This window comes from Acinonyx jubatus, chromosome B3 (genome assembly GCF_027475565.1).
Source record: "Acinonyx jubatus isolate Ajub_Pintada_27869175 chromosome B3, VMU_Ajub_asm_v1.0, whole genome shotgun sequence".
Taxonomy (NCBI): domain Eukaryota; kingdom Metazoa; phylum Chordata; class Mammalia; order Carnivora; family Felidae; genus Acinonyx; species Acinonyx jubatus.
Genome location: NC_069386.1, coordinates 71,271,322 through 71,295,782, shown reverse-complemented (window position 1 = coordinate 71,295,782; position 24,461 = coordinate 71,271,322). Strand labels below are relative to the sequence as shown.

Below are 24,461 nucleotides of genomic sequence, written 5' to 3'. Positions count from 1 at the left end.
TCACAGTAGAGAACTTACCCTGGGTAAGGAGGTTGAGGGGAATGAGTCAGGATCAGATCCTAACAGAAACATAATCCAAATAAAATTCAAAAGTCTTTGTATCCCCTCCCTGAAATGGTCTCCTTAGGGGTATCTGGACCATACTTGAATGACAACAGCCTCACCCCTTACGAGGGCACACTTATTTATGTAACTTGGTTCCTGAAATACCATCCTTCTATTTCTTGTCACATCATTGTTTTAATCCAGCTAAATATTTTCTTCTAGAAAGCCAGATTTAGATGCTTAGCATGCTTAGCCAGGTTCTCTTCATTCCAGAGGCATGTTGGTATTTAGCTGCCTCCTGTTGTATTGTTTTATTAGAGAATTCAGGAATCTCAGCTAAGGGTTCCGTGTTGGTTGGCTTGTTTGTCTAGTTTCCTTTGTAATTATTTGTGCTGGTGAAACAGCACAGATGTAAAAGGGTCATTTCCATAGCTTGTTATATCTCTATTTGTCTAGATTGGGTTTACTTTATGCAAAGTAAGATTGTGTTATAGTAAGAAGTCAAAATGTTATAATTTTAAAGCGTTGGGATATTATTATTACAGACAGCTGTGACATTTTCTTATGTAGGCTCTGAAGGATAGTGTCTTCAATACAATGACAATTGCTATGACCAAATCAGTTGAACACAAGAATCATCTTCTGATGACACAAATTCACCTTGAATAGATTTTCCCACCTATTGCAATGAACTTTGTTTTAACTCTTATTAAAATTAGGGTCTTGAGTAGAGATAGGCTGGCAAGGTTCTCCAGCTAAGCATATTACCTAACTGCCCTTAAACTACTGTGCATGTTCAGGAATCCCTAAGCTCAAGCATTCATTCTGGAAATCTGCAGTTATCTATGATGTGCAAAACTCTGTAAAAAGCACATAAACGAAAACAAGATATGATTTCTATCTCAAATTGCTTTCAGTTGGCAAGGATCAGATAAGTGGAGCAAATTCCATTTCCTGCCTGTACTCCCTGTAGCCCAGGCCCAGGCAGGTGGAATTAGGAATCAGACAGGAAATAGATAGCTGAGGCATTTATCATTGAGCAAATAAACCCTGTTTGAATATCTTATTTCTAGTGTTTAGATTTATTTTTGCTGTTCCATCTCCCTCTCCCTTTCTTAGACCTGTTTATCGAGATGTTTAACCTGCACTGCTCAGGTATCTAACACCCGGTGTGAAGGAGTCCAAAATGTTAAGGAAGAAGGCAGTATTTACCTTCAGGGTTGGGTGTCCAGACATTCGCCTAGAACTTTCTTCTTTCTCATTTCATCACATTAGTTCTCTGACTTGCTTCAAGAAAGATTTAGTATTATCTAGCCTTGGAATAAATAAAATTAAGTTCTTTATTGATATTTCTTAAATCTTATACACTGAGTTTCAGAATCAAAAAGTTCTCCATTTTGCCTGACATTTGAGTTATTTGAGAAATGATCTCTGGAATGTGATCAAATTGAAATTTATTTTACTGTGATTAATTAAATGGAGGTTCTTGAAGCTCATTGCCACTGCCTCTGCTGGCTTCCTTTGAACCTTTTTTTATTTTTGTCTTTTTTTTTTTCAATTTTGAGGCTAGGGTATGAAGGTAAAATTAAGGTCGCCCTGGCCTTGGAAGGGCTCTTTTCTCCCTACTCCCCAAGGTAAATAGTTTGGAGGTGAAGTGATGTGTTTCTTCAGCTTTTACTACAGGAGTCTCATAGAGCCAAAGTAATATGCTTTTATCAGTCCTTGAGCTGAGTGGGGACAATGTAGAAATAAAATAACTTAGCTTTGCAGAGTGCCCTAAACACCTTGTCCAGTACTTGAGGGATACAAAGTGTAAGCACATTTTAAAAATGTATAATCTTTTTGGGGGGGGTGGTAATATAGCCATTCCTCATAGCCAGATAATTAAGTCTGTGTAGAAAGCTTGGATGAGCCTGGGCTGTACCCTTTGCCAAGTGCACTGGTTTAAGTCACCTCACCTCTCTGAACCTTTGGGGTTTTCATCTATGAAGTGAGATTAACTCTCTGTATCTTGGCTTACTCACATGATGATGAGGAGCAAATGGGATAACGCATATGAAAGTGCATTGCAAAATTAGGTGGTACAACTGAAATACTTTAAAAAATGTTAGGTAACTTATCAAAGGCAATAATTAGTGGCGGGGCTTTTCACAGAAAGGGAGAGATCACTGTGGGCTGCAATGACCAGGACATTCTTCAGGAGGAATGGTCTGAGATGGTCTCCAGGATTGGGAGGAGAAATGACGGTAAGTACTCAGGTCGAGGTGATTATGGGAGCAACGGGCTGTAGGCAGGGCTATTTAAGGAGGACAGCGAGTCCTCCCCAACTTCATTCTTAAAAATTTTTTTTAATGTTTATTTATTTTTGAGACAGAGAGAGACACAGCATGAGCAGGGAAGGGGCAGAGAGAGAGGCAGACACAGAATGTGAAGCAGGCTCCAGGCTCTGAGCTGTCAGCACAGAGCCCGATGCGGGGCTAGAACTCACAAACTGTGAGATCATGACCTGAGCCGAAGTCGGACACTTAACCGACTGAGCCACCCAGGTGCCCGCCCAACTTCATTCTTGAGTCAGACTTAATCTGCTGAAGCAGAAAGTTCCTGAGAAAACTGTAGAGGCCATTGAGATCCACAAAAAGAGCTTTAACCTTATTACCATAAACAAAGGGTGGTCACTGAAGGTTGTTAAACAGTGGATTGATGTGATTGATGCTGTTTTTGTCTTGTTTTGTTTTAAAGAAATTATTCACTGGGATATGGAGTAGGATCCAGGGAGGAGACGTTGGTAGTAAGGAGGCTAGTTAAAAGGCTGTTACAGAAAACCAGATGTGAGACGCTGAGGGTCTCATCTTGGGGCAGCTGTAGAGAGAAGCAAGCACTAGGACGTTCAAGGCCACCTGGTAGCATGTTGTATTCCTGGAACTGGGAGCAGAGAATATTGCAATTATGTATCAGAAATAGCTAAGTCCTTTATTGAGCAAATATTTATGAAGACTCTGTTAAATGAGGGCACAGTGTGAGGGACAATGGGGATATGAAAATAGATTGAATGTGAGTTGTGTTCTCAGAATTCAGTTAATGGGGTAAATAATGTATAATTTTTAAAACCTTATTAAGGTATGATACACATAAATATATAAAAATTAAGTGTAGAACTTGGTGAATTCTCTCAAAGTGAACTCACCCATATTACTAGCACCTTCATTGAGAAATAGAGCATTATCAACATCCCAGAAATCTCCCTTGTTCAATCTCCCGTCACTATCTACTCGTAAAGATAACCACTATCTCTACTCTCTCTCAACTTAGGATTTCATAGATTAGTCTTATTTATTTTTGAACTCCCTTTGTGTCTGCCATATTTCACTCAGTCATATTTGTGGGATTCCTTCTATACAGAGAATATGGCAAGTTTATTCATTCTCTTGCTGTGTAGTCTGTTATCAGAATTTATCCTTGAAATTGAGGAAGGATATTTGGGTTGCTTTCTGGCTTTAGGGTATTACAATTACTGATGCTATACATGTTCTTACTCTTGTACATTCCTTGTGAATGCGCAGGGGTCACATTTTGGGCGGGGGTATATACCTGCAAGTATAATTGCTGGACCTTAGGTTATGCATATGCTCAGCTTTAGTAGCTATTGCCAAATGTTTTCAGTTCACCAATTTACATTGCCTCTGGTGGTACCTAAGAACATTGCCCCACGTTCTTACAGACACTTGGTGTCGTCTGTCTTCTTCATTTTACCCATTCTGTTTTCTGGTGTTGTTATAGGTATGAATTTTCAGGACCACAATACAAGGTATCAAGTGGCAAGAGCCAGGAAGGGTTAAAGAGTGACTGGAAAGTTTAGAGGAGGGATTACATCTATTGTGTTTGGTAGGAGAGCTAGGCCTTGTAAGGTCAGAATGGTGACTATATATTCTCCAGGACCACTCTACATTTTAATAATCGTGCTGAGAAATTATGAAATAGCAATGACTCGGTGCCTAGGCCACATCTCCCAGCAGCAAAATAGATCTCTTTCTCACCTGCTGTGCTCCCCATTTTCCTTCCAGAAAATATGATCACAGGAGGTATAGCCAGGTTGCCAGCCACAGAGATGCAGAGCAGATGCCCTGTGCAATTGCAACAATGGATCAGTGACCAAAGTAGCATCCATATTCCTGTTGATGAGCAGAGGAGAAAAAGGGTGTCTCGTGCTTTGGGAGTGGGTGATACTTTCTCCTAGTTTCTTGGAGCAGATTAGAAAGCTCATCCCACTCTCAAGAAAGCTTGCATTTTAACTGGATACAGGATGAGAGCATCCTCTTTGCTAACAATGACCTCATCTCAGGGAAAATTCATCCACCAGTCATATTTTAGATATATCAAAAGGTATTTACATACTCTTAAAATAAGAGGGGAAAAAAACCCCAACATAACCTGTAGAGATTTAGTGCCTCACAACTTATCTGTTAGCTGCATATTTGCTCAGAGGAAAAAAATGCCATTTTCTTGTTAGCTTTTATCTTGACATGTGGAAGTTTTCTAGCTGTTCATTCCAGTAGCACTCAAGGTTGAAACCAAATCAGTTTGAAGGCTGGTGTGACTATTGCTCATGTCTTAGAGCATTTCTTCTTTGGGTGTCAGCAAATGCGAGGAAATATACCTGAAATTGTTTAGGTAGGGGGATAAAGTGGCCCTGCCTACCCCTGAGTAGACATAGGAGCTACTGTCCAGAAAGTTCTACTCAGTCCCTAAGTATAGGAATTTCCGTTGTGACTCAATACACATATTTCTGAAATACCTCCTGCTCTTCCAAACCACACACATTAATTACGGTGGATATAGGGAAAACCCTAAAAAGTACAACTCTAGCCAAAGCATTACCAAAAACAATAGAAATCCCATTAAAAAAATACCAGCAGAGTGCAGTACCCGTTAGCACTTGCCCTTTTCATCACACTCAGGAAATGCTTTGAAGCCTTAAATATTGGGACTTGTGTTTTGCCTCTCTAGGTATAGGTCCACGAGAACATGTGTTGCCGGTAAGATCAGGTTCACCAATATTTTTAATGCCATTATTCTTCATAAATCAGCAGGAGAGGCAAAGACAGCCGCATGATCTTTTTATCCTCACTCTCAGTTTCATCAGGTAGCTTTACCCTGAAAACCCTAGAAACTCTTGAAGCCACTAAAACAAACTTGGCTAACACTAAAGTAGAGCTGAGGCTTTTTTTATAGTGAGAAATTTGTCCCCAATAGTTCTTTGATTTGAAATTATTATTAAGGTGCTTAGAAAAATCCATGAGAATAAGTAAAACTTCCACATCATAGTGACATTATACTGGTATTTACTAAATACATGAAAAGAGTTTGTTTTAATGAGATATATGCTGTAGCAAAACCAAAAATGCTGTGTCCTGCACTCTCAGTGAGTAGACATATTTGCTATATGAAGAATTTTTGTTTGTATTTGGAAAATATAATCCCCATTTCCATGGCAAGTACCTGTATGTCTCCTGATAACAGCCACTGGGGCTCAGCTGTGGCTCTTCAAATATTAGAGCTGTATTCAATCAGAGAGCATATGAGCAACTTCAGGGTTCAAGAACATAAAAATGGTGACTGGGTTTTTTTGGCTTCAATATGTAGATATATAGATATAGATATAGATATAGATATACACACTTCTGTGGTTGCCAAATGAGTAAACTGCAGCTTTTAATATTGCATTGGGTTCTTCTTCAAATGAAAACATCAACAATTATGAAATCTAAGATTACAGTTGAATTCTGGGAAAAAAAGAAGACAGATTTCTAGAACGGTCAACCAAATAGTTGTTAAAATATTGGTCACACGTCAGATTTGGGTCTGGCCAACTTCTGCTCCCAGCTGGTTATGTAACCTTGAATAAGTCACAACATCACTAAACCTCAATTTCGTCATCTGTCAAATGAGAATTTGGTAGTATCTAGGAGGGGGGGAATTTAAAGTGCTTAGCCCAGTGCCCATAAAACTCTAAGCACCATAGGGGCGCTTGGGCAGCTCAGTTGGCTGAGTGACCGACTCTTGATTTTGGCTCAGGTCATGATCCCAGGGTCATGAGATTGAGCCCCATGTCAGGCTCTGCACTAAGTGTGGAGCCTGCTTAAGATTCCTCTCTCTCTCTCTCTCTCTTTCTCTCTCTCTTTGTGTCTCTCTCCCCCAGTCACTCTTGCCCTAAAAAACAACAGTAACACCACCACCACCAACAAAAACCCAAAAAGCAAAGCTGTAAGCACCACAAATATTTAGGAACAAACACAGTTCAGTAAATGAATAAAATGATTTGTTAAAAAAAAAAAAAGCATGATTTTAAGACTTGTGTGGTATTTTAATGCACACAAAATTTTTATAAAATCCTAAAGGAGGAGACTCTGTTACCTAAAATATATTCCCAATACTTATTAAAATGACTGGCACATATGAATAGGTGCCAAATTTTCTTGAATGAATATATATATATATAGCTTAGAATAATATCTTACTTTAGTATAAGTCATTATTTGTAAGGAGCATTTTCTCATATTTATTCAATTGCATATCCACAAAGAAACGTTAGTCCCAAATAAAGCAAAAAACAAAACGAAAAAATACCCAGAAATCTCTAACTTAAAATATATTCAAGTTTGAAAGAGCAGAGCTCCTGTACATGAGTGTTTTCACAAAAAGTGGAAACAACCAAAATGCCCATCAACTGATGAATGGACAAAGAAAATATAGGGTATCCATACAATGGATTATTGCGCAGCCACAGAAGTACTAAAGTACTGATACATGGATACACCTTGAAAAGGTGATGCTGTGTGAAAGAAACCAGACACAAAAGGCCATTGACTATAGGATTCTATGTATAGGCATAATGATAATCTAAGTTTTCACCTACATTGCCTCCTTCCATTCCTAGCTCGAAGTAAAATTCGGGGTGCCTGAGGGCAGAGGCATCAGGTATCTGTTCCCTGGGGGCCGCGCCCAGCACAAGACTCTAACTAGAGAGAAATCATCATTCTCCCCTCCCAGGCTGCTCACATCCAGGGCCCTCCTGCCCCCCTCTGGGTTTGTGCTCGGCTCCCCCTGCAGGCGATCTCACTGTGCCTCCTAGGACGCAGTAGTACACAGCGGAGTCTGACATTCTCACAGAGCGTTTCTGCAGGTGGAAGGAGCTGTCACTCTTAACAAGACTGGCGTGAAAACCGTGATGCTCTGCCCTCTGGTTTTCTGATAAGCTTTTCAGGAGCAATTGAGGAGCTTTGTTTTGGTACTGGGCATACCAGAAAACAAAAACTGTGTAGCTGCTCTGGTAAGTGCAATTCAGGGTCAAAGGTGTCCCCTCAAAGAGGGTAACAGAACCTTCTGTCTGGGTCACTGAGTCTCCATTGATCCCTCCTGGAAAAAAAAAAAAAAAGTTAAAGACTTTGTTATATTGATAATGTAAGGATAGTCTCCAGTTTGGCAGGGGTTAAAAGTCATCCTATAATCAAGGACTAGAACATCTTAGGAATTTTGAATAAATGTTACTTACTCAATATCAGCAAGATTGAAAGTCCTAAGTAGGAAGCAGACGGCATGGCCTGTGGAGAAGCAGTGGAAGGTTTCATTTGGGAATACACCCAAAGCTGAGAGGGTTGTTCCTCCAGTTTCTTGATCCTTTGGTGGAATCGCCTAGGAAATCTTGACTCCCGTGTGAAGCAAGCCAAACGGCCCTGCAAGGTCATATCACAGGCTCTAAAGAAAGACATACGTGCTCAGAAACACACGACGAATGTGTGATGAAGTTGTGTCAAACGACTAACTGAAGGGAGCAGCGCCTCCCTGTGGTTCCTCTCTGACCCTGCAGGCTGCTTTACAGCTGAGCTGGTATTTACCCTGGAATGGAGTTTGAGCTGCAGGCATAGAAGGGAAATAGGTGTCTGGGGTGAGGGGTAGGCCTCCAGGAAGCAAACACCAAACACTTTTTGTAGACTTCAAGGTGGTGCCTGAGGCTGAGACAGTGGGTAATCCTCTGTCACCCTCTTTAAGACACAGGGTAATATGGCTCCTTAAATCTCCCTAATCCCAGCATCTAATGTCTGTTCTTGCTGAGTATTAAGCTAGGTTTAGGGTATCCTGAAAGCATATAAAAGAGCATGATTTGAGATGTTTGCTTGACATATTCCTCTGCTGTTCCCCTCGAACCAAGGGATTCTCTGCTGAGAATGTCCTCCCTTCTCTCTCCTACCTTTGCGTAAGTAACTTCTATTCATTCTTTAAGAACCAGTTCACAGGGAGGGGTGGGTAGCTCAGTAGGTTAAGCATCCGACTTTGATTCAGGTCATGATCTCATGGCCTGTGAGTTTGAGCCCCGTGGCAGGCTGACAGCTCAGAGCCTGGAGCCTGCTTCAGATTCTGTGTCTCCCCCTCTGTCTCTCTCTCTCCCTCAAAAATGAATTTTTTAAAATGGATTTTAAGTTTTTTTTTTAAAAGAACCAATTTACACACCATCTCCCTGGGAAAGGACTCCCCTGGATCTGCTAGGGCACTCTTAGTGCCCCCTTCTTTTCCCACTATACCTTGCACACATATCTACACTGTCATTACTGCACCAGATTAGAATCATTTGCATTTTTGTTTTTTTTTTCAAACTAGACTTGGTGCTCCTGAGGTCACGAACTTAATCTTATTAGTCTCAGCAGCCAGTTTCTCAAACTATACAGGCCATTAGGAGATGCTCAAAAAATATCTGAAGAACGAACGAATAAATGAATGTGTGGATATGTTCGGTAGATACACTTTACTATGAAGTATAGTCTCTATGAGGGCATATGACTCAGTCCTCTGGTGTGGTCAGCTTCTTCCAGAGTCAGACCCCAGACCTGAAAAACAGGTTCTCAGTATTTCTCAACGTTGAGTAAAGTACAGTTTTTCATATAAGGAACCACTATTGGGGCGCCTGGGTGGCGCAGTCAGTTAAGCGTCCGACTTCAGCCAGGTCACGATCTCGGGGTCCGTGGGTTCGAGCCCCGTGTCGGGCTCTGGGCTGATGGCTCAGAGCCTGGAGCCTGTTTCCGATTCTGTGTCTCCCTCTCTCTCTGCCCCTCGCCCATTCATGCTCTGTCTCTCTCTGTCCCAAAAATAAATAAACGTTGAAAAAAAAAATTTAAGGAGCCACTCTTATACTATTTTTTTAATATTAGGATGGCTTAATATAAAGCAAAATTAAATTAAATACAAATGTTTTAGGCTCCTAGGTCTCACGATTACAACACCAAACAAAAAAAAAAATGCAAGCAAAATATACAATTGATCAAATTCAAATTAAAAGAATGTGAAGGATCATATTTGCCCAAAACTAAAGTGTTGCTGGAGGCTGATTAAAAGAATACTATAGATTGTGTAGTTCAACAACTTACTTGATTGAAATGATTTGGAGCTTAATATACTGTTGTCTAAATTATTATGTTTAGATATTACTAGTATATTTACTTTTCTATTCAAAATATCCGTTTAACCTGCCATTTTACCAATGTAAAATGACTGAATGTAATAAAACACCCCCAAAAAATCAGCGCTGAAAAAAAAAATTTGCATTTACTGCTACTCTTACATCTACTGTATTGTGTGTTGATACATCTAAACAAGAAATGTGACTGATACACCCTCTTCCAATGGAAACATTGCGGTAACTGTGGGAACAGGTTCTTGGGAGTTGGTCCTGTCTGCAGTCCCATGTGCTATATCATAACCAAACTTTCCTAAATAGTTTTCTCCATTTAAACAACTGTGGTGCCTTTATTTGTAGAATGCCATTAGTCCATTTGTCTTTCATGTAGTGCAAGTGACATAAAGAGCACAAAAGTATCAAAACCAAGGGGAGTATTCTAAGTTGGTCACACAGATTATTAGAAATATGCCATTATTGTTTTGTTTTCATCAAACAGAGATCTCCAAATCTAAAAATTCTCATGTAACTCCTATCTCCCAGGGGTTGGCAAACTTTTTCCTGTAAAGGGTCAAATAGTAACTACTTTAGGCTTTGAAGTCATATCTCAGCTCAACTTTGCTGTTCTAGTACAAACAGCCATAGCCAATGCATACATAAGTGGGCATGGCTGTTTTTCCAATAAAACTTCATTTACAAAGACAGGTGGTAGACAGCTTTGACCCATGGGCTATGCCAACCCCTGCTACATCCCAGACATTTACCCATAAACTTGCAAAGATCCACGGATTACAGTCTGAAACACTCAGCCACACGTTCTTATTTGTGCCTTCACTGCAATATTATCAATATTATCTTTGAGGAGGCTTAAAATAAAGGAAGAATATTAAATAAGTTAATGGATAGAAAGGAGGACGAAGGAGAGTTGATGACCTTGATGCCTAAGATGTTTTGGTGCTGCAGATTCAGGAGTGAGAAACACAACTATGGCCCCTGCTGTTAAGGACCTCATGGAGTAGTAGTGGAAATGGCTTTTAATCAACTAATCAAAGAAATAAAGGAAAAACTGCAAGTCTGTAAAGTCAGAGGACTGTGATTCTGAAAGTACACATTGAGCTTTCCTCAGGTAATGACCCTTCGGTAGATGTACAAGAAAGAGCAGGCATGTGCTAGTTTTTACTCTTTTGAAGGGAGGGAAAAGAATTTTAAGAAAGGTAAAAAGAATAAGAATATCACCCAAAATTGCTTTGAAAGGGTCATAGAGGAGAAACAAAGTGCTTTTATGGGACTTAAATAAGACAAGTATTCATGAAGACAGAGACAGACAGAAAAAGAGAGAGAGTATAAAAGGAAGGGAGAGAGATGAGAGCATAATGTGGAATGAGGCTGGAGAGGTAGCAAGATCCTAAGTTATGCAAGGTTTTGTAGGTCTTGTCAAGAATAAAGAATTTTTCTTTATTCTAGGAGCAAATGGGGTTCCAGGTGATTGACACGGTCAAATTTTCACTCTGACAAGATAGGACAAAGGACTACATTGAGTCATGAGGTCAAATGTCAAATGTGCCAGAAGCAGAGGAGCAAGGGATTAAGGTGGATTTTTTTTTTAAGTTTGTTTACTTATTTTGAGAGAAAGAGAAAGTAGGGGAGGGGCAGAGAGAGAGGAGAGAGCAGAGCAGGCTCCATGCCATCAGCCCAGAGCCCAGTGGGAGCTCAAACCCAGGAGCCATCTGAGATCAAAGCGAGAGTCAGACACTTAACTGACGAGTCACCAAGTCACCCCTAAGGTGGATTTTCAATTAGGATTGCGGCTGTAAACTGGGTTGTGGGCATTGTGATGTCTTCTGGAAGACTTTGAGGAGCCAAATTCAACAGACCTGGGAGATAGATTGGATTTGGTATTTCAAAAATAAATAATAGTGAATAGTTTAAAAGCATGTGAGTTCTAATATACCCTAAAGTGAGGGTGTGGCAGAAACTGCTAGGTCCCAATATAATGCCCATTGTCTCCTCTTTCTTACTAATAGAATCCCAATTTTAACAAGGGTGGCAACATGTTAAAATAAAAAATAGCCCCGATATCTCAGCCTCGTTTGCAGGTGGGAGAAAGGTTGAGACATTAAATAACACTGAGGTAAATGAAATGCAAGTAGAAGCCATTGGCTGTAGTTTCTGGAAAACGCTGACTCGGCCATCATGTGCCCATTTACCCTATTGACTTTCTCTTTGTTTCTGCATGGAAGATGTATAGAGTGGACAGATTTCTAACAGTTTCTTTAAAGTATAAAACCAACAGTGACACCTTAAGGATGAGAGACAGTGAGCTACAAAGACCCTCGGTCCTTCACAACATGATGAAGCTAGCATACCAACCTTTCATATACTAGAGCTTCTTTCTATAAGAGGCAATAAATTCCATCCTGTTAAAAAGATGATAATTTGAATTTTCTGTAACCAATCCCTAAACTAATCCAGATCATGTTCATTAAAAATACAAATTCATTGTTTTTTCAGATTGAGTGAGTAAGCTGGGATAGAGCCAATAATGCAGATCTTCAGAGGTGCTCTAGATGATTCTGATACAGGTGGTGTTGGTAGTTTAAGGTGTGGCATTTGAGAACCACTGCCTTGTATAACTTTTCCCCTACCATCCCCCACCTTTTTCACCAAACATGTATACGAGTACAAATGCCCCAATAGTCCCCACAAACACATTTTCAGCAGTATCAAACTTCTTTAAGAAAACTACATTCACACCATATGATCGCGTACTTCCACTACTGGGTATTGACCCAAAGGAAAAAAAAACACTAATTTGAAAAGATACATGCACCTTATGTTTACAGTAGCATTATTTACGATAGCTAAAATATAGAAGCAGCCCAAGTGTCCATCAATTGATGAGTGGATAAAGAAGATGTGATATAGATGTGTACCTATAGATAGAGATATAAATATACACAATGGAATATTACTCATCCATAAAAAAGAATGAAATCTTGCCATTTGCAATACCATGGATGGATCTAGAGGGTATTGTGCTAAGTGAAATAAGTCAGTCAGAGAAAGACAAATACCATATGATTTCACTCATATTTGGAATTTTCAAAAGAAAACAAATGAAGAAAAAATAGATAAACAAATAAAACCATATTTAACTATAGAGAACAAACTGATGGTTACCAGAGAGGAGGTAGGTGGGGTAATGGAGGAAATAGGTGGAGGGGATTAAGAGTACCCTTATCATGATAAGCACTAAGTTATGCATAGAATCACTGAAGTACTATATTGTACACCTGAAACTAATGCAACACTGTATGTTCATGTACTTGAATTGTACTTGAAAACTATATTCAACATTTCTTTACCTTTCTAGGAACAAGATATAAATGAATGAAAAGCTACTGTGTATTTGATACTTTTTAAAAACAAAATTTCAGAGCCTGAACATACATCTCTCACTTGGATGGGGAAAAATTATGACTTTCTTATATGTTCTCATTTTATTAATGGAGAGATTGAAGCTTGGAAATCACACAACTAATAAATGGCAGAATGAGATTTGGATCTTTGTCTCTATCAGTCCTCAGCTTTAAAATGAAAAGTTTGGCTGAAAGAGTTCTAAGATCCTTTCTGATTCTCTTTTCTCTGCAGGAATTAGAGGAATGTAAAAATCATCTCACGCATCTCAAACACCCATGTAGGTCACCAGGAGGTTGCCCATATAAGACCTTCTAATACTGAGAAGTCCTTCCTCATCCTCCACAAGTGTGCAGTGCTTAGCTTTTTCCCTAATAAAATTGGAACTTGAAGGGTCTTTTGGGCTCATCTATCCAAATCCTTCTTTTCAAGTAAAGGAAATTGAAGGCTGCTACGCCGATGATGTGCCCAAAGCCATATAGCCTGGATTGGCAGATCTGAACCTGGCATTTCAGTTTCTCATTCTAAACTTCATACCCTTTGCCCTGGTACAAAATGTTTCCCTCCCAAAAAATCATGAATGTGAGAGGGTTCACCTTGCATCTTGCCTGCTCTTTGTAGACTCTCCTTCTTGGGAAGACATAACCACTAATGCTACACTATAGGGCTGCTAAGAGGCAGCTCTGGGGGAGTTTGTGGAGAGGCTGCAGGTGCTTGGTGAACACTGTGCGTCCGTTGCACAGAAGTATGTGGCAGTGTCTGCTGTCTGGGAAGCCGTGATGGACAATGAACTGCTTTTGAGGGAGCTGTTCAGCGTGACTCGTAGTCTTCCACTGTTTTTCTCTCTTTCATTTAAACGTATTAAAATCAGTAGGACAAGGCCTCTACCTGAGTCTTGTTTATACCACTGTAAGTAGTTTATACTAGTTTTATAACTGCAGTTCATGGTGGCGTTTTCACCCTCCTGGATACTTAGGGTCTGATGATCCTGTTCCTGTTGGCTGTTCACCCCTAGGCAGAAACAGAAAGCCAAACGCCAGACATTAGTCACTGTATGTTCACTCTCTGCTGTTTACATTTCCTTCCCTGACTTTCTGGTACATTTTCAACTTAACAAGAAGACTTTGTCCCTAAGTCTTGAGGGCTCTGAACTTTGGTCACTCTGTTCCCACCACCGTGGTCACCCCTGTTTCTATTACCAAGAGCCCCAACTCACTGGCCAGTTGAAGCCATAGAATCATCAAAGACACTTCCAGGAGTTTCTCCATTCTTCTTCCTTACTGGGATCACAGAAGACTCGGCTCTGGGGCCTGAAGTGCAGCCAGGATCCTCAAGCAAAAGAGTTAGCTTTTTTATGGGGTATATTTATCTATTCCCTCAGGAACCCAGAGTCTCACTGAGCCAATCAGAGGCAAGCCCAGTCCTTTGCTTTCAGTACCTACCGACTAATCTCAAAGGAACGGAGTCTGAGGAAGAGTACTGCCATCTTGTGGTAGCAACATCATCTTGCAATAGAATGTGCTCTGGAAACATAAAGAATGCCATTCAGAAAAAATTACAAAGCAATGATGCCCACCTTGCCAGCATGTCCTCATATCTCCCTCCCTCTGTGTGTGTGTGTGTGTTGTCCGAACCTAACCTCTCCTCGTAAGGACACCAGTCATATTGGATTAGGGCCTGCTGTAACAATCCCACTTTAACTTAATTGCCTCTTTAATAACGCTATCCCCAAATACAGTCACATTTTTTTTCAATATATGAAGTTTATTGTCAAATTGGTTTCCATATAACACCCAGTGCTCATCCCAAAAGGTGCCCTCCTCAATAGCTATCACCCACCCTCCTCTCCCTCCCACCCCCCATCAACCCTCAGTTTGTTCTCAGTTTTTAAGAGTCTCTTATGGGGTGCCTGGGTGGCTCGGTTGGTTAAGTGTCTGACTTCGGCTCAGGTCACGATCTCACGGTCTATGAGTTCAAGCCCCGCGTCGGGCTCTGTGCTGACTGCTCAGAGCCTGGAGCCTGTTTCCGATTCTGTGTCTCCCTCTCTCTCTGCCCCTCCCCTGTTCATGCTCTGTCTCTCTCTGTCTCAAAAATAAATAAACGTTAAAAAAAAAAACTAAAAAAAAAAAGAGTCTCTTATGCTTTGGCTCTCTCCCACTCTAACCTCTTTTTTTTTTCCCCTTCCCCTCCCCCATGGGTTTCTGTTAAGTTTCTCAGGATCCACATAAGAGTGAAAACATATGGTATCTGTCTTTCTCTGTATGACTTATTTCACTTAGCATCACACTCTCCAGTTCCATCCACGTTGCTACAAAGGGCCATATTTCATTCTTTCTCATTGCCACGTAGTACTCCATTGTGTATATAAACCACAATTTCTTTATCCATTCATCAGTTGATGGACATTTCGGCTCTTTCCATAATTTGGCTATTGTTGAGAGTGCTGCTGTAAACATTGGGGTACAAGTGCCCCTATGCCTCAGTACTCCTGTATCCCTTGGGTAAATTCCTAGCAGTGCTATTGCTGGGTCATAGGGTAGGTCTATTTTTAATTTTCTGAGGAACCTCCACACTGTTTTCCAGAGTGGCTGCACCAATTTGCATTCCCACCAACAGTGCAAGAGGGTTCCCGTTTCTCCGCATCCTCTCCAGCATCTATAGTCTCCTGATTTGTTCATTTTGGCGACTCTGACTGGCGTGAGGTGATATCTGAGTGTGGTTTTGATTCAAATACAGTCACATTTTGAAGTATTGGGGGTTAGAGCTTCAACATGCAAACTGGGGTGGGGAGACCATTCATCTCATAACAATGTATATCTGATATTTCTGTTTCTATGGCAAGAGGCAGTAGTGTACAAGAAGAGAACAAACTTGGCAGTCAGACCATTGAGGTCAAGTTTAGATCTACCCATTCAGTAGCTGTTTATATCATGTGTGTCTATATTCTCCTGACTATAAAATATAACTATGGATGGTGAGTAATAATACTACCTTTTTAGAGTTTTGAAAATTCTTGATGAGAAAATAAAATGCTATTTAGAGCACAGCCTGATGCTTACTAAGGACTAAAAAATTATTGTTGTTACAAGAAAATGGGTCCTCATGCTGAGCAGTCAAAAGGAATGGGAGAGTATTAGATAAATGTTTTCAAGGATGGACTTTAAGATCTTTTGTGTGTGAAATAGAGACAGGGGGAAGAGGGGAAAGAAAAAATATAAAGAAGGAAGGGAAGAAAGGAAGAGGTTGTGGGCTGGAAAATGGGGAGTGCTAGGAGGTACTTCTAGAAGGTTTGTGTTGGGTGACTACCCTCTTTGTCACTATGAGATAAAGAAATATTAAAGCTTTTGAGCAAGGAACTGATGTTATTTAAGAAGTTTACATATTAGTCTGTCTTCTCTCTGCTACATAGTTTTGAAAGAATTTGTGAGGAAATTTTTGACTAGTGGTTAAAAAGATGACCCCTGGATCTAAGAAATTAAGGGACTTATCCACTGCCTCACAAGAGTCTAGTTCTCTCATTATTTGTATCTATTTGGCTGTATACATAAAAAGTCTATGGAGAAGCAGAAAAAGGGAACAGAGACATCGCTGTCCTCTGGGGAGAACTGTGAGGTTAGTTAGTGATAGGGAAACATTTCATTGTAAGTGTTAATGGAAAACTACAGCAACAAATGAAAAGGAAGGATTGTTGAAGACTCAGACCCTTTGAGAATGAAGGTTTGGGTCACTCCACAAGGCAAATAACCACAATCCAGCGACATTATGCCTGAGGCCAGGAGAAATATAAAATGGGTAGTAACATGGGGCACCTGGGTGGTTCAGTCAGTTAAGTGTCTGACTCTTGATTTCAGTTCGGGTCATGATCTCATGATTCGTGAGTTTGAGCCTGGCATTGAGCTCTGCACTGACAGTGCAGAGCCTGCTTGGGATTCTCTCACCGTCTCTCTTTGCCCCTCCCCTGCTCGCTTTCTCTCTCTCTCTCTCTCTCTCTCTCAAACTAAATAAATAAACATTTAAAAAATGGGTAGTAACAAAAAAGAGTTGTCTGTGTCAGCTGTGGCCTCATGAACAAATCTGGAATCAAACAATGTAGTAGCTTTCTATACGTTCTCTTTGTTATTTATACATGTGTGTCCTTTTGTATATGCTGCCATTTCTTTTTCTCTATTCTCATCATTATTTCATATATATAAATTGTCAAAGGTTAACTTTATGATTTAGTCTGTATATAACAGCATATTCAGTGGCATTTCTTCTGAATTTTAGAAATGATTAATGTAGCAAGAGATATATAGTAAGTATAGGTCTCCTCATTTTGGGGAAAGGGTAAGAACTTCTCTTGTTCAAGGACAGCTTTAGCTTGTTAGATGGAAATATAGTCATTTCGTTGTTGGAAGTTCAAATGTGTGTGCAGAGGTACGTATGAAAGATCAGTAACCAGAGGGATAAAGTGTGTCAATTATCAACTTATTGCCTTTCTCTCTTATTGCCAAATCCCCCTTCAGTGCCCCAATTGTAATACTGGCCCCGGATCCTGTGACCATCTCTCCTTCACCGGCTGGCATGATATCAAGCTACGTCAAGCCCCCAGGAAGGGCCCTGCAGGAGGAAGAAGCTTCTCTTCTTGGTGCTGGTATGTCTTCACATTTCTTGTTCCTGCAGTTCTTGGCCAGCCTGTGGGATACCCAGCGACATTCACCTGCAGCAAGGTTCAGCCACAGCCCCCATTGGGCTTTCTGGCAAGTTTCACGAGTGCCCCAAGCAAATTCAGCAGCCAGCTTCCTATAAATTTTGTTGGGACCCTGGTCGGTGTTTTCCTGCTTGCCAGCCTTTTTCTCTGGCACCTTAGCAAAATTCTCCACCATCCAGCAGGCTACAGCCATGCATTCCCCAATGAGACATGAATTCCTGGGGAGTATGTATTACAATATGTCACTTACTTGGGAACTCTGGCTTAGTCCTAAGATAAGAACTTCCCTCTGCATATGTTATTCCTATGTTCTTTAGAGTTCTTTTTATTCATTGGTAGTTCATTCTCTATTATCAATTGATAAATATTTGTATTAAATTTTCCTTGTTCAGTTTACCGTGGGTATTTTTCCTTCTGATTAGACCCTGGTTGAGATAGTAGGAGTCCATGGAGTGCCTGAGAGGAAAGGCGTTATGTAGTAGGGTCAGCAATCACAAGTCATGAAATGATATAGTTACTTTTAAAGAGCCGTGCTTAGGTACATGGTGATGAACACATGTGGGTGGAATGGGGCAGCAGAGAAGAGGTGAAACCTAACCACTGGAGAGTGGATGTAGACCAAGAAAAAAATGTTTTTTATGCTCTGTTACATAATCTATATTTCAAAAGTGTTTTTTCCAGGTACTACTAGACAGAATAAATACACTTACATCTTTAAAACTAATTAGAGTAGGTAATTGGAATTTCCTTGGACAAATTTTTGAGGTTAATCTATAGCTAACTGACAACTGATGATATTATATCTAAGAGGTAAACTCAATGTCAATGTCCAGAGAAAGAACGCCCCCCTATGGTGATATAGAGAACTTACACAGAAATATTTTCTGTAGCTCCTAAAGGGTTTGTGCTCTGCTTCTGTTATGAAACCAGTTACTGTGTCACCCAGAACACAGTAATACATGGCTGAGTCTTCCTCTTGAGCTGATGGTTTCTTCAGATGGAAAGACATCTCACCCTGGTTGAGACTGGCCGTGAAACCTTTGACACTCCCGCCTGAGATGTGTTTCAGGAGTAACTGGAGGCCTTGTTTGGGGTACTGGACATACCAGAATAGCACAGGACTTCCAGAATATGAATAATTGCACTTGACCTGCACCGGGTCCCCTGTGAAGACAGAGAGGTGGTCCTCAGGCTGGGTCACTGTCTGGGCTCTTGTTCCTCCTGTAACACCAATTCAGGATCAGAGAGAGTCTTGTAGATGAGGAGAATATTTCTTTCAACTGATTCGAAATCAGAAGACTACAGAAAGAGAATAAAAAGGGACTGTACTCACTGAGTATGAATATCGTCACAAATATAGAGAGGAGGATGGTCATCGTGTCTGAGCTGTCGAGAAACAGGAGGCTCTTTTCTGGAAACAATTCCGCTACACGGACGTTGACAGAACTGTGAGTTTACCAGTGTGTAAAGCAAAAGCTCTTCCTCAAAGAGCTGGTTGCTTTCTGGCTTTCTACCAAGTTCGATTTATGTAACATCTTCCTCTAGAGGCCAAGTTGGATACAGCAGGTAATCTTGGTCTTGAGGAAGCCTTGAAATTCTAAAACAGAATGAAGAGGGATTTTCCTCCACAGTTAATAAGACAAAGTACAATGCTATGCTAATTGAAAAAGCATGTTACTATAAAAGTCCAGATAGAGAGATCAATGGAATGGAATAGAAAGTTCAAACGTACAAATTACTTATGGAAATTTAGTTATAATAAAAATGAGGAAAAGATAAATTAAAAAATTAAATGTGCCTTCAGAAATGGAGAGTGATTTAGAAATTAATAAATAAATATGGATGTCTACTTTATTTTTTTTTTCAACATTTATTTATTTTTGGGACAGAGAGAGACAGAGCATGAACGGGGGAGGGGCAGAGAGAGAGGGAGACACAGAATCGGAAACAGGCTCCAGGCTCTGAGCCATCAGCCCAGAGCCTGACGCGGGGCTCAAACTCACGGACCGCGAGATCGTGACCTGGCTGAAGTCGGACACTTAACTGACTGCGCCACCCAGACGCCCCTATGGATGTCTACTTTAATATCTGTTACAAAATAAATTCCAAGTGAAAGAATATTCAATATTTTAAAATAAAAGATAAGTTATTTTGTACAAATTTAGGATGATCATAGATTGTTTAAGCGTGACAGTCAGAAAGCATAAGAGATAAATTACATTTCATAGAAATTTAAACTTCTCTACAAGTATGCTAATGAAATGTTTAAACATTACCAGATCAAGTTATTTTCCATCCGGCATCATTGATTCTGACCTTCTCCAGACCACAAAATGGCCCTTTAGAATTTTAGTTCTACAAGGTTTTTTTTTGTTTGTTTTTTTTTTAACTGGCCGTTAACAAAGGAACAACCATTTGGTCTAGAAAGAAGGCAATTCTAGAAAGATGGTAGATTGAAAATGTCCTTGTTCGCCTGTGCTTAGACAAGGAGCCTCTGTGGTGGCCAGGCAGGCTACTCCAAGAGAGCTCAAGCAAGCAACCCTATTTGGGGTCACATATACATCTGGAATCAGGTATCAGGGAACTCCAGGATGAAGAGCAGAAAACTATGGGTTAAGAGAGGTTGGCCTACAGAGATCAGTAGACCTCTAAGAAGGAAACTATTCTCTTAAGAAAGCCTTTCCTTTAGCACCCAAATAGCTGAAAAGAAAGTAACAGGTAGGCTGACTCCCATCTGTCCTTAATGAAGAGGAGTACAAGGAGATCAGAGAGAAAAAAGTTTTTTTCCTTTTAGTTTTTCAGCAGGGTATTGACATTACTGCTGTATCAGTGCCTTGCCATCTGCTACATTGCTGACCATCGGCACAGAAACATCTAGGCTCTTCATTCTCATAGGATTGCCTCCACATATACTGCCCCAGTAACCAGACATGTCAAGAGGGGAGTAAAGAAAGGGAAAGGAAACCTCAGAGAGAAATTAAGGCCTCATCTGGGTCCAGTATAGCCTGAAAAAATTATCAGGGTCAGTGACCCAGTTTCCTTAGCCAACAGTCAGGACATGTAGTTTGAAAAGTGATTGAGAATTCACTTATAAGAGAGCTCTATCAAAGAAAGGATACACCATTGAATGCATTGTTTATTTATTCAATCCCTGTAAAGGAGTAAATATAATTAAATGTAATTAGAATTCTGTAAGTCTCAGACTTGTGGTCATGATGAACAAATACAATGTCTCCAACAAGACTTGGGTTGATGGAAAAAACAGAACGTGTATATCATGGCCACCCTGACCTTGTTTCTATCTCCCTTCTTCTCCTATCCAATGCTTTCCCCATATACTTGCAGGAACACCTGGCTGATTCTGCTCTGTGACTATGAAGTATAGGCCACATTTTGAAATTCAAATAATGATGTCCAATTTCTTTCTCCCCAGTCTCTCTTCTCTTCACTCCCTTTTCCCCTCTCTACCTATGTTCATTATGTTTCTACCATTTCACCTTCTCATCTCCTTTTTCCCTGTTTTTCTAATCTCAGAAGAGATATAATAGAAGGTAGAAATCATTAGAATAATTGTGAAGTGAAAGTAAAGGTTCATACTTCAGCATTTTTAATCATAAACACCAAAACTGTAAATAGGCAATGCAGAGGTTTTCTCCTAGAGCTTCCAGCTTTCCCATTGCTCTAGCTGATGCTCATTTCTGCTTGCGAGTCATTTCTGTCACACTCCTAACAGCAGCTCTCCCTGTTCTTACATGAGATGACTAATCCAGATGCTCCCCTAACTGCTGCTAGCCCTCATTCAAATTTTCACTAACTTTCAGCAGTGAAGAGTTGCTCGCTTAGAGCAAAGCCTAGAGTACCCCCTACTGGTCGAAAACCATTACACCAACCAGCTCATCAACAGTCACCAGAACCCCAGAGCCCTCGTTCCATTCTTTCCTGACGACCATCCACAGATTAGCAGGAGCAAAAGAACTGCCAGGTCTGGATGAGGATTTTTTTTAAGTAAACTGGTTTCTTTGTCAAAATGCCATTTAATGAAGGTTACTATCTTAAAATGTTTTGTCAAATTGTGCCAAACCTTTGTGCCAAAGGTTGTATGTAATTTCTCCAATCTATTTCAGAGGAAGTCCACAGCAATTGATTGAAGGTCTTCTATAATAAACTAGATCTTGTGCTAAGTCTTAGGAAATTAAAAAAATGAATAAAACATTGTCACTACTCATAAGACATTGTGGTATAGCAGGAAAGACAAACATGAAAGAGTGAGTATTCATATCCAAATAGCATCGCAAAAAAAGTACAAAGTGAACCGAAAAATAAGGAGATATTTCTTGTAACAGAAGACAGTTAGACAAAGATTTAATAAGAACATGATTATTTTGTCCTTTTCCCAGGAAAGATAGAAAGAAATGTTTTCAAGAGATGAAGTAGAGATATTACCTTGGAAGTGGAATAGAGATACCTCCCAGATGAAAATAAAAGAGGGGAGAGATGGGGCACCTGGCTGGTTGGGTTGGTGGAGCATGTGACTCTTAATCTCAGGGTTGTATGTTTGAACCCCATGTTGGGTGTAGAGGTTACTTAGAAATAAAAGCTTGGGGTGGCTGGGTGGCTCAGTCATTTGGGCATACATAGAATTCAGTCGCGGCTCAGGTCATGATCTCGCGGTTCGTGAGTTCCAGCCCCGTATCAGGCTCTGTGCTGACAGCTCAGAGCCCAGAGCCTGCTTCAGATTCTGTGTCTCCCCCTCTCTCTGCTCCTCCCCCGCTTTTACTCTGTCTCTCTAAGAAATAAAATGAAAACATAAAAAAAAAAATTTTTTTAAAAAGAATGACCTAAAATAGGTTCACTGGTTCTGTGTAACACAGATTGGAAATCTAGATATCATGATGTCTAATTTACTATAAAATATCTCAGTGTTGTAAAATATCTCGGATATTATATATGTGCTAGAAGTTAAGCTTCAAATCCATGTTGAGACTCTATATTGCATTGATTAAGAGCCTATGCTGTACATTTGCCCTAGTTGAGAATATATGTGGCACAGCTTGTCAGCTAACATTATAACCAAGTACAGTAAAAACTTGGATTGCAAGTCACTTGTTCTGTGCGTGTTCTGCAAGACGAGCAAACATTTCTAATAAGTTTTAACTTTATAAGTAAATGATGTCTTGCAATATGAGTAGTATGTGACACCAAACGTCACATGATCACAACTGAGCCAATGGTTCTCTCTCTCTCTCTCTCTCTCTCTCTCTCTCTCTGTCTCTCTCTCGCTCTCTCTCTCTCTCGCTGCAGGATTCTGGGTCATCATCTCCCATGCTCGGATGCTCAGTCTCAGGCTATGATGTTTGGCAGAAATCAGTGATTTTTCAGAAGGTTGGAAGATGCCCACAACTGGCACTAGTGTATTTTTGTTGTTGTTGTTGTTACTTCAAAGCACCTATGGGCGGTAGGAAAAGTAGCACTTTTCCATACAAGAGTGAGCTTAGGAATGCTGCACTTCATTCTAGGTCAGGCTGCCTGCAGATAGAGACCCTTTCCTCTGCTGCCTCATTGCTAGTTACATCAAACACAGTATATGACAAGAGTTTAATAATTAGTACTGTGGTCACCATCCGTGCGATGGTATACAATGACCCCCATGCAGAAAAAGGTTGAAAAGAAAGGCAGTAAGAAGAAGGAGATGATTACAGTGGAAGTTAAGAAGGAAATCACCAAGAAGTATAAATGAGGTATGCAAGTGGCCAAAATTGCAAGATTTTATAAGAAGTCTTCTTTTTGCATCTCATGTGGAGGAGAAGGAGAAAAAGGCGGAGGAATCCCTCACTTCAAATGAGATTAGGGAGATGTGTAAAAAGTTGGAAACAGTGCAAAATTTTGTAGAAAATCGCCACCTGAATAAGACTGTTGCAGTGCGAGCAATCAGTCTGTTTAACGACAATGCAATGTTACGTTTCTGTTAAGTCCTCAAAAGGAGGCAAAAGCAAGTGTCGTTGGATAGGTTCCTTGTTACATTTGCAAGAAAAGAAAAAGATTCCATTGAGCCAATAGATAGCAGTGATTCCGTTAGTGATAGTGCAAGTCATCCTACACACTAACCCTCCTCTCTCTGGTCTCCCTCACACCAGCCACGAAGGTTTTCAAAGGTAAGTGCTGGTTAATTTGTTTATTTTTCTTTAAATTTTGTATTTTCTTTATTATTTTGTATTATATTACAGTATTGTGTTCATTTTTATATGAATATTTTTGGGTTGTGGAACAAATCATCTGAGTTTCCATTATTTCTTATGGGGAAATTCGCTTTGATATACAAGTGTTTTGGATTACAAGCATGTTTCCAGAACGAATTATCCTCACAAACCAAGGTTTTACTATACTTCAGCTTTCCACATGTAGATCAACACCTGAGGCAATGTTAGCTAGAAATGATTTGTTTAAATAAAAAAGGCTCTTGCCTTTTTCACTTCAGAACTCTGGCACTTTATGATGTACTCTGAGTGAGAGCGGAGTAGGGAATGAGTGGGAGGCGTCCCTCCTGGAGAAATTCATCAGAAGACTTCCATCTGGAACAAAGTCTATCTGAATGTGGCACAGCATTGCTGTTGAAGCAACGATTCAGGCGGCAAGCACTCCCCAGACCCCAGCCTGTCCTGCAGTATTTGCCCTCACAGAAAAACAGACCTTCCTGAAGACTCTCTCTTGAGTTCTTGAGTCATGAAAAGTCCCAATGTCTCAGGAGGTTTGTGTTCAGCTCCCCCTGTGGACCCAGGCACCGTGTCGCTCACAGCGCAGAAGTACTTGGCCGCGTCACTACCAAGGGCTGGGGATTTCCTCAGGTGGAAAGAGGTTTCACTCTTC

At 40.4% G+C, this 24,461-nt stretch overlaps 3 gene segments (V, D, J or C); all 3 read right to left on the bottom strand.

The window, feature by feature from the left end:
• Positions 1 to 5,698: 5,698 nt before the first annotated feature.
• On the bottom strand, positions 5,699 to 8,000 carry LOC106971392 (T cell receptor alpha variable 18-like). The segment is given in 2 exon segments: positions 5,699 to 7,458; positions 7,595 to 8,000. Coding segments are annotated over 2 exon segments (600 nt in total).
• A 5,554-nt stretch (positions 8,001 to 13,554) lies between these two features.
• Positions 13,555 to 14,247, bottom strand: LOC113601238 (T cell receptor alpha variable 17-like). The segment is given in 2 exon segments: positions 13,555 to 13,918; positions 14,124 to 14,247. Coding segments are annotated over 2 exon segments (393 nt in total).
• Positions 14,248 to 18,322: 4,075 nt separating this feature from the next.
• Positions 18,323 to 19,115, bottom strand: LOC113601482 (T cell receptor alpha variable 16-like). The segment is given in 2 exon segments: positions 18,323 to 18,818; positions 18,931 to 19,115. Coding segments are annotated over 2 exon segments (498 nt in total).
• Between the last annotated feature and the right edge of the window lie 5,346 nt (positions 19,116 to 24,461).